Here is an 11,198-nt window from a genome sequence, read left to right as displayed (position 1 = left end):
TTGGAATCACCTTGTGTTGACCTCTGCACCAAGTAGGTGTCATGGTATTGACTAGAATTACATGGTAAGCCTGAATTCAGTTTGAGTACACTGGTGGGGAGTGAAATGTAGGTAGGTTGAAAGCTGAACAATTTAAAAAGTACATGTCAAAAGAAAGTTTGGAGACTAATAATAATATTTCACATTGTATAAGAGCCAGCCTTTCCATCATTTCCTAAGCTAATGACAAAATTTCTCAATTTTATAACAATAGCACTAAAAGACTAAAAGTTAAATGTTCATTGGTAACCATTTATTATGCATTGATGTAAAAATGCATCCATAGACCATCTTTTCTTTCTTTTTGATAAGCTCATATTACATATTTTTTCTAGTAAAACAGAAGTCATCACTGCAGCTCAAGTTATAGATCTTTATATGGTAATTATTTTTCCTGTTTTCTTCCTCCCATGCAGGATTTAATAAGTGGTATTAAGGTTTTCCTTTATCCAAAATATTCTTGCTAAATAAAATTATTGTTAAATAAAATTTCCAAACATTTTGTTAATTGCTTTAAGAAAAGTTATTTTTAATGTCACACATGGCTATAGTTTACTAAATCTAAAGAAATATGTAATTTAATGTTTCTTTTAAAAAAATTTTAGCCTTGTGAAGAGTAATTAGATGCTTTTAGAGATTTTCTATATGTGAGAATAAAATTTCATTATCTGAGGCTTACTATCAAAAATATAGTAATAGAAACCAAACAAAAGAGACTAAGACATTTAAAAACAAAATTGAACAGAATTTGAATCTGATAACTGTGGTATACTAAAATTAATCCAAGATAGCAAAAATTCAGCCAACACAGGCAGGGGACATTTGGAGACTTTGGAAATAGAATTGCTGTTTCTCATATATTTATTTAAAAATGTTGTTTTGTTCAGTTGTCAAGATTTCCTAAATAAACTAAATTAATATTCAAAATTGAATTTAAAAATAATTTAGTAAAATCATATAAAGTGGGAGCAGTTTTTTTCTATGTATAGTTAGTGAGCATTGTATAGGAGTTAGAACTTTGGCAGATAGAGAGTAGAGGTTGAAAATAAATTTACAAAACTAATAAAATGCCTAGAACAGTAATTAACAATTATTAACACAATAACAATGAAGCTGTTTGTGTTTGAATTTAACAACACACTTAAGCCAAAGTCAAATTAATATAAAAATAATATTCAGTGAGCTGATATCTGACATAAGGTACAATAAAAAATTAATGTTCCATTGAAGACCTAAGTTATGACAACATCTCTGTGGTGTGCCTTCTAAATACTTTATTTCTCAGTTGTGTCAAAGGCAGCTCATTGTGGCCTAATAAGATGTCAGTCAGAATATTAACAATATTTCTTAAAGTAGAACACTACATTTCTCCTACTACACCAGATAAAATAATTTAATATATTTATTTTAACAAAAGGCCCATAGTTACTAACTCCAAACTATATAGTAGTTTTTTTGTTTTTCACATTTCTAGTACTATCTATGGTTCTTAAAGATATCTACAGTTGATATTTGAATTGTCATGCTATTACTGAAAGGAACAATGCTTATCCTGAAAGTTTTACTGTAATTCACCTCTAAAATTGACTTTATGTGGAGAAGTTTCATCATAAAATATATCTACTATTTATATAGGTCAAGATTGATTCTACTACATTTTGTAGAACAAACACAGATTTTTATATCAAACAATCTGGGCTTTAACATCTGACTTTACACTGTGACCCTGGGAACATTATATGCCTTCTTTGAGCCTCAGTTCCTAAACCACAAAATGAGAACATCACCACAGTTCTCAAAGGGTGGCATAAAGGTTAAAAAGAGCTAGTGTATGTGCCTAGTACTGGGCTGGGCACAGTGTAGTATATTAGGTGTTAATGTTTTTTTTCTCCTCTAATTCCCATTCCCAATATTTTGGCTAACTGGAGATTCGTGAAAAAAAATATAGAAGAGTTACTGGAATAAATCAGCTCCACTAAAAAGCTCATTATATTGCAGGCGTTAGTTATACATTTCCAAAGCAACATTCAGTAAGATCAAAAGATTGGTTTTAAAAATGTATTTACATAATAAAATTCATATGCAAGAAAAGATTTCCAAGGCAACAATGACAAAAAAAAAAACAAATAAGCTAAATCTGTGTGTATAGTTTAATTTTGTAAAATGAAGAAAAATTCTCAATTTTATTAAATGTTGAATGTTCATGGACAGGTAACAGAACAAAAGCTACTTCATATAGCAATCTATATCAATATCAAAAAATATGAAAATAGAGTTTCTCTGAAGGAAGGAGCCTTTTTAAAATGGGGTTGATAATAATTAGAAGTTCCCATTATTTGTCCATGAAACGTCCTATGAAAGGTGCTACTTTAAATAGGATTTTAGTAGAAATTGGCACGTAAATTTAAACTTTTCAACCACCCACTACTTTTCACCTCCTTGTAACTCCACTCATTCAGACAACCTCACATATACATACATTAATATTTTTTTAAAAACCTGCCTTTAAAGAAGAAAATTCATTTTCTACCGTAAAAGCAGGTCACCATACTTATATCCAATGCTCTCAGTCACAGAAATGGATTTTCCTCATAGAAATGCTAATTAACATACACTATTATGTTCAACTTTTCAAAAGTTGTGTCTCTTAGGAGGATCTGCTCGATCATGTGAAAGAATTCTAAGGCAATATAAGCAGTTGTTCCACAGGACAAGTGTTGCCCTTGCAATGATATACTCTTGATACATTAAGTCTTTAGTCTTCAAGTGCTACCAGCCAGACAGAGACATTCATAGTCTACAGGTGGTTGGCTCAAAGGTCAAAAACTTTGTTTAAAAAAATGTTTATGGAATAGCACCATGGAAAGTCTTTCAGAAACAAATCGTTTTTTTTTCAACATTGCATTTAAAAAAACTGATTTCTAGGAAGAGAAAGAAAGAGATCTTTCAATTCTAACAAGGCCTACTTCCACTTCATTTCATTTCATTAAAAAAAAATACATTAACCATGACAACATCAACATTAACTACAACAGATCAACAACAAAAGAAAGACAATAGCAGCAGTGGAACTTGAGTATGAACCATCCAGGCAGTCGCTTAGAAGAATCCTGTTCACACCTGTTGGGAGTTGTCTCATCAAGTTCATAAGACATCACAAGTCTTCTTGAATTTGGTATGAAAAGACAGAACTTTCACTAAAAGAACTGAGTTTACCAATCAACTGGGCATTTTCCAGCACTTAAATAAATGATATCTAGAGTTAACTGCAATGATAGATAGTATTGACATTTCAAACTTGTCAGAATGTCACAAAAAGGAAGTGGTCTCGAGATCATTTATGTTTCAAAGAGGTAAATTTAGCCTGCAAGTGAAAATAATGAAGCTGAAATATTCCAGTTTCCAAGCATTGGTCATACCCACATTTAAAGTATAAACCACCCTCAAGAGACTCCCACTTCAAAACAACTTATATGGGTCTGGTTTACACTGTCTTCAAGATCCAAAGTCAAAGCAATTATCCTAAGATACAAGGAGAGGGTATTCCAGTTTATGACCTGCAAGGTCATTTTACTTTTCCCATATATTGAAAAATTGTCAAAACGGACACTCTGCAGGGTCACAGACCCTGAATGGGACTGTCTGAATTGTGAAGCAGCTATGGTGAGCTGTGAACAAAGGATTGTGAAGTCTTCTTTGAAGCATGAGATGCCCTTTCACCAACTTTATTTATATTTATACTGTCAAGAATGAAGTTCAGATATCCTGGTAATGTTGATCAGGGTTAGCTGGAAACTTCTCTTTTAGTACAAAGATAATTCTGGTCTTGCAGTTTTCTTCTGCTCAAACTGATTATAAAAAACTTTGTGCTAAAATCTTCATTTAAAAAAGAAATACATCTTCTTTCCATTATGCCCATTCCTTTATGTTTTGATGGAGGTTATGGTGTTAATTTTTGGTATGCGTGGTATCTGGATATCTGATGCTTTTGTATCTTATATGAAATCCTTTCTTGCTGATTGTGTCATCAGTGTGAAAATGAATTAAAACTGTATCACCAATTGAATAGGTCTCTTCTGGTGGCTGAAGACAAAAACAAACAAAACAAATAAACAAACAACAATAATGAATTATTTTTTCTTCAATGTAATTCATGTTTGGGAATTTTTTTGGTATATAATTTAAACCTCCCAACAACATTGAAAAGTGGATAAGAGTGACTTTATTTTACAGATGAGAAAACTTGAGTTTCAGAGAACAGATGACATGCTCAAGATCACAAGCCTGATCAGTGATATAGCTGAGCTTTGAACATAATTAAGTTTACTTCCAAGTTCTGAAACTTGGTGTTTTTTCCCAAAATTTTAAGCCAATTTCCTTTGATTTACAAGTAATTAAAGTGAGGTTCACAAAGGATAAAGGGACATTAAATCTATTTCAGAAGGTGCTCTGAGGCAGAGCCACTTCCAGAATCCAAATCGTCCATTCCTTCTTGCTTTAATAATCTAAGTACCAAGAATAATTTTTGTTTCATTTCAGTAGCTATTTGGACAGGAGTTCAATATTATTTAAGAAATGGTCACTGGTAGACATTTGAAAAATGGGACTAATATCTTCAGAACAAAGTATGTATTCAGATGAACATTTGATATTAATGCAGTGAATTGTGGGGGAAAAGCATTGAGAAAACCTTAAGCTTTCCTGTTTCTTATTTCTCATGTTGACAACCTCTGACCTATGTTTTGTACTCCATCCTGTGCCCACTGCAATGGAGCAACATTCAATAGTACCAGCTAAACCCCCACACCAATGGTAGATACTGTCACTTATCAAATATATTGTTGAGAGAGGAATGCCAATGATGTGCATATTCTTTTTGCTTTATGCTTTAATTTATGAAGCTTACAAAATTGTCAAAGGTGTGTATTTAGGCATATTTCTTTTAGATAATTAAACATTTAAATATTTATTGCACAATAAAAACATGAATTAAAAAAGGATGTGGACAGTAACAAGAAATTATAGCTATTGAATTCATCTGTCTTGTTCAATATTATTGAGCAAATTCATTAGAGATGGAGAAGTAAGGGAAGAAGAGGCATGTTATAACTTGTCAAGCCATTTTGTAAAAGCACTGCTGATTTGCATATGTTACACATATCAATCACCAATTTATAGGCATTTTTATCATGTCTATGGTATCCTGCTTGTACTGTATTTACCCCTGATCCACAGAATCGACCAAGCCCCACCGCTGTTGAATCGAGACCGTCAAAGAGCTCAACATAGTCATAGCCACAGTCGGCTTCTTCTTCCACTTCAAAAATCTGGAAGGATAACTCGAGTCGAGAGCCCCGTTCTGACACTAACAGCCATTCACAGTCAACTTGTCCTGGATAGTTGTTATCACCAAACTGAGCATGTGAGTACAGATCTCTGGGTTTTGATTCCACTTTCAGTCTGCCACCACACTCTGCCCAGGAAAGAAAAATGAAATAAGTGAGCTCAATGAGGTTTAACAATTCAAATTTCTCTTTTAATATAGTCTAACCACTCTCTAACTTCTGTATTCATTTCCACCATCAGTTATGTTCCCTATATTTGAAGATTCAGATGGCATAGTGGGTACTGTTATAGGCCCTAAAGAGACTGTTGGGTTGGAATTTCAGCTCCATACCTACTAGCTCAGTGACTTTGGATAAGTGACATCACTTCTCTTATCCATAGGGTAAAGTGGTCAAGAGTAAAGTGCAGATGACAATAATAGTACCAATCTTAGTGGGTTTTGAGGATTTGATTAACACATGAAAATCACTTAAAACAGTACCTGCCATATAGTAACTCTCAATGCATTTTTTTATTGTTATATCTCATGTTGTTTTCAGTCTTAAATAACTGTTTTCATGGAAAAAAGGTCAGTGTCTTAATTTGAGTTTAATCTTAATAATTTAAGAACCCAGAATCCAAAGGAATAAGAAATAAAGATCAGCAAAATATATAAAACTCCTGTATGTGTATATGTGTCATATAGAACTCTCTGCATAGAATATACAGACCAGTATTACTTTACTTAGGTAGAAATATTTATCTAACTTGGTTGGGAAAAGCATACACACATCATTAATTGTAGTTATTTTTGTAGTTCCAGAACCTTGTCAGTTATATTTTGTGATTTTAATAAATAAAGGAATTTAAAATGCTCTTTTTATGGCTTTTTCAGAGAGATATTAATAAATATAGGCTTTACTAGTTACTACTTTTGTAATTAGAGGTAAATATACCAAAGAAATATATAAGCCTGCATAAGGTTTACAGTTAGTGTAATTTAGAGAATACAAATTTTCAAAATTTTCTCAGGAACTCTTTGTAGTCTGAGCCCCCAGATTTTACAATGACTAGAGAATAAATTGTAGAGGAAGTCTACAATGTCTCCTCCAACCAAGTACATATACAAACATATGGCTGGGGGTAGGGAAAAAAAAGAAAGGGATATGAAAAGTGTCAGGAGAAAGTAGAGTTTCTTTCTGCCCTTATTTGCCAATGACTGAGAGGTTCCTGGGAAACAGTAATTTCAGTACTAAAACCAGGAAAGTCCCAAGAAAACTGATATGAGTTGGGAGGGAACAAAAACAAAAATCCAATGTGGAAAGATTTGGACAGCTAAGCCTCTGGTTATCAAAACACAATTGTAACCCTGGTGTGGTCATCTGTGACCAGATTGTCCTTGGCAGCACCCAGTGAAAGTGAATTAGGACAGCTAAAATTCTTAGATTTTTCAGATTTGTATATAATTTACCTACATTGTGGTTTGGTGATTTTAAGTAACAAAATATTTCTGAATTCCCAGGATGGAACCCCATCTAGATGTGTCTGAATACAAGTAGGCTCAACCAAAACTATGGGCATTTTCACAGACAACTGCACATTCAGAGACCTTTGTGCGACTAACATATGAAAGAACTTCCAACTAGGGTTTCAATCATGAGAATGGCTTCCCCATCACGTTAAATGATGTCCCTTTGTCTTCCAGATGGTAGGTGGGGTGTCTTGCACAATCTATTGATGTAGGTGCCACAATTACAAATGTAAACATGTGAAGAAACACATGTGCTTAGAACCACTCTGGAAAGCTGCAAAACTGATCAGTCTTGGGAATCATCTCTTAAGTGTCACAGACTGGAAGGCAAGCATCCTTCCTTTCCCACCACGGTGCTTCTCTTATTCCAGTAATTCCAAGAATTATTGTCCTCTCCGTGTGACAGAACTCCACAGCTAACTGGCCTGGGTACAAATCTGAGCTCTATGCTTCATCAGCTTTTTTGTGGGATTTTGTTCCCCACTTCATTTTGTTCCCCACTTCATTCCTAAATTGGGGATCATACATATACTCAAATGATAGGGTCTAGATGAAGAGTGATGGGCTAATATATGTAAAATCATTGAAGGATACCTTGCACATAGGAAAAGCCATATAAGTATACACAATCATCATTTTGTTATTATTTTCTAGTCAGAATATCTAAATGCCACCATCTATACTCCTAGAGATCCACTCAGGCATGAAAAGAAAAGCCAGAAAAATTGAAAAACAATTTAAAGCACTATTAACCTGTTTTCAGAAAGGAAGGATTATATTTTTGAAGGCCAGTAAAATATTTTGTGAAAGTATTTCTGAATTCAATATATAAATGTATAAACCAGTGTAATCTCATTTACAGATATTTTAAAAATTTGACTTATTCTCAAAGTTTGATATAATTCAGTGATTTGTTTTGTTTACAACTGTCAGCACTTGTATTACTTTTATTCCACAACCCAGGAAGGGGTGGACTATGGGAGAGGCACTGGCTTCTGTGTGCCTACTTCAGAGAAACAAAGTAGCAAAACAAATCAGGATCCAGAGGAGACAATTCTCTGTCAACCCCAGATCAGAACAGAAATCAAGAAGGAAATGAAGTATTTAAACAAAAAGAGATTTCACAAAGCCTTTGTGAATCTGAAATGTGAGGCATCATTATTTGATTTTATTGAAAACTTCTAGAAAATGACAATACTCAAAACAAATGACTTAAACTACAATTAAGAGTGACTTAAAATGTTTCAGAAAGGGTGGCCCTCATTTTAATTTGGAAAGACTTCTGTTCATTTCCTGGTAAAGTGTTAAATCCCTGTGAGGGCCTATAATTTGAGCAATAAATGCTTTTAGTAGGCACTATAATTTAATTAAGTTCTATCAAAATAATTTCTAAGGAGCCTAATAATATATTATTTGATTTTTAAATTAGGATGATGCTTTCTGCTGCAGAATAAAGTCCTACCTGACATGCCATGTTTTAAAATACTTTCTCTCCACACTCCCCCTCTTTTTCTGTATTATAGCCTTATCCTCTGAGAGAATGTATAGGTTATTTTTTTTTACTGAGTTTTTTTCTTCAATAGTTTATCTAAGGCTGGCCTAACACCATTTGTTACCTGATTAAAATAAATTTGGACTTTTAGAATTTGGACCTACCTTTAGAGGAAAAAGGGACTTTTTCCAACAAAGTCCATTTCCCATTGATTTGGATAGTATTACTTGTAAAAAAAATAGCTATAAAGCAATATTAATATTTCTCTTCACCTAATTTCAAAATTTGTAGTATTATAAGCTTTCCTTGTGGATAAAATTAAAATTGTATATAGAAATATAAATTTACTCAAGCAAATTAAAATGTATACTTCAGGGCCCCTTAATAAAAGTTACATGTATTCTAGAAAACATTAAATAATGAATAAATGCTTTATACATTTAGCAGAAATTGACAGATGTGGTACTGGACTTGGCTGTCTTGGTGGTAAAAACTGACTGAAAATCATATGTTTAACTTATCAGACTATAGCTGTCAAAAGGCAGGAATTCCTTCTGTTTTCTCATAAGTTACCACAAAATTCCTAATTTTTTGCTATGAATTACTAATACTTTACAGTGTCTATTCAAAGCAGGTACCAAATAAATATTTCATGAAAGACTGTGGAATAAACTTGTTAAAGAGAAAGCTTTCAAAAGAAATAAATAGTAAGCAGTACATAAGAATATTTCATCATGTATGGCTACTTGAAAGTAACAGTGTAAATAAAATCTACCCAGAAAATTCAAAGACAGCTGGTTAAGTGAGAGCAAAAATTTACATGTAAAATAGACAAGCAAACAAACAAACAGGTAATGTCAAAAATTTTGACTAGCACAACTGAGCAGGAGTTGGGAGGCTAGGACTCTAATTCTAACTATTATTTTTTGTGCTACTTCAGTTTCATTTGAGTCTTAGTCTCAAAATCCTCATTTCTGAGATGACAGGACCGAATCATGTTTTGCCTACAAATTATGATTGAGGCTGATCACGTGGGTATTTGACTGGATTTGAACTGAACAGGGAGAAAAAATGAGCCTATTCAGTTGGATAGTTAGGACAGAAGATTTGATTAAGACAAATAAGGAAGCATTCAGTCTCTATTGTTTCAATTAACAGTGATCCAGTTTTGTATTGGTTTCCTTCCTAATCCAAAATGTCTATGTTAAGAAAAAATATACCAGAGTAGAAAGTGCATGAGCATTGGAAACAGAATTAGGATAAAATCCAGGCTTTGATATAATTTTAGAAGTCTTTGCAAATTAATTAATCCTTCAGATTTTAAATTTCTTTATCTGAAGATAAAGATAATAATTCATACATCATATAGCTCTTTTGAGAACTCAATGTATGTAATTTATATTAAGTATATGTATGTGCCTGAAATATCAAGTGTATGCTATATATACAATTGGATTTCAATATATGATCTCTATGATAAGATAATTAGATCCTAACAGTGGATTCTAAATGGTAATACAAACACTGAAATGGGTCCAGAGCAGAGGCTATGAAAATTAAGGAGTCATGGAGTTATATAGCTGCAAGAAAACTTGAGATTTAAGGTAAAGGTAAAGATGAAAAGAGAAACTATAAAAGTAGGTTTTTATGAAACTACGACAGAGGAATTTATAGGTAAGTAATTTTAAAATAGTGTATCAGCTCTTTCAAGAGTTTTGATAACATACTTTTACACTCCATTCTTAGAACCTGTGACAGCCACGATTATTTAAAAAATTGTGCCATTAACTCTGTGCTTCAGAAAAATATTGATCAAGTCATAGGACTCCAATTTTTCCATTCCTTCAATGTGTGACAAGTTATCAGGAAAATATTTAAAGAACAAACATCAAGTGTATAAAAAAATCCTTCATTAGTATGAAAATTTTAATCCATGAAAGATTTTTCTCAAACCAAAATATTTATATTAATCATGAGAAATAATTATTTTGTATTATTTATGAGTCCAGTCATTACTAGCATGAATCAGACAATATCCACTTTCTCACAAATAGACTTCAATATAAATCTAATGCTTGTAACAGAATATACTAGAGTGGAAAATAATATTGGACAATGGAATAAAGTTATGTTTTCTAAAATAAAAGGAAAGGAGAAAACAATAATCAGGAAACCATGACAAAAATTACTGCACTAAAATTGTTTCATTGATGAATTTGTAGCCTATTATACTGCATTTTACGCCAAGATAGATTTGTGTCTCAATAGTTTTGGCATTAGAACTGCCACTAGGTGTCACTATAAGCTAAATGATTTCAGTAAATATCATTTTTTTTTTAACTGAATAAAAAAAGGATATTTACTGGACATTTATGGAATATATTATAAATTTGATCCAAATTATAAAAAAGTTATTTGAAATTTTTGCTTAAAATTTTCCATATTTTTCTAAATTGTATTTTATTTCTTAAAGACTTCCATTACAGCTGGAATCTGTAAGAGTCAAATTAGGGATTAGGATTAGGGAAAAGACTGTGTTGCCTACCAAATAAAAGGGAAAAAAATAAAACTCTGTAAAACAGAGAGTTAAATTCCAAATTTGGTTTACAAAAATATATTAATGTGAAAGTTAGCTAAACAAGTAGGATTTTAGCAAAAACAAAATTTTTGAATTCCAAGCTATAGATTTCTATCCGTTAAATATAACATATAAATCAAACTGCTAAAGGTAACATGGAATACACTACATAAATATTTAGAGATAGTTCTTCTTGATCATACCACACTGAACATGAATCAGATCAAACTATT

General features: G+C 32.2%; 1 protein-coding gene across 1 annotated transcript in view; it reads right to left on the bottom strand.

Moving 5' to 3' along the window:
• Positions 1 to 3,987: 3,987 nt before the first annotated feature.
• Positions 3,988 to 11,198, bottom strand: part of TLL1 (tolloid like 1) — a gene marked incomplete at both ends in the record, with an annotated part of 254,674 nt that continues 247,463 nt past the window's right edge. Inside the window, 2 exons of the mRNA XM_082838587.1 lie at positions 3,988 to 4,122; positions 5,262 to 5,512. Coding sequence (XP_082694713.1) covers positions 3,988 to 4,122; positions 5,262 to 5,512 — 386 coding nt within the window. The remainder of the gene's footprint in view (positions 4,123 to 5,261; positions 5,513 to 11,198) is intronic.

The sequence above is a fragment of the Leucopleurus acutus genome, assembly GCF_964270905.1.
Source record: "Leucopleurus acutus genome assembly, chromosome: 4".
Classification (NCBI taxonomy): domain Eukaryota; kingdom Metazoa; phylum Chordata; class Mammalia; order Artiodactyla; family Delphinidae; genus Leucopleurus; species Leucopleurus acutus.
This window is presented reverse-complemented; position numbering and strand designations above follow the sequence as displayed.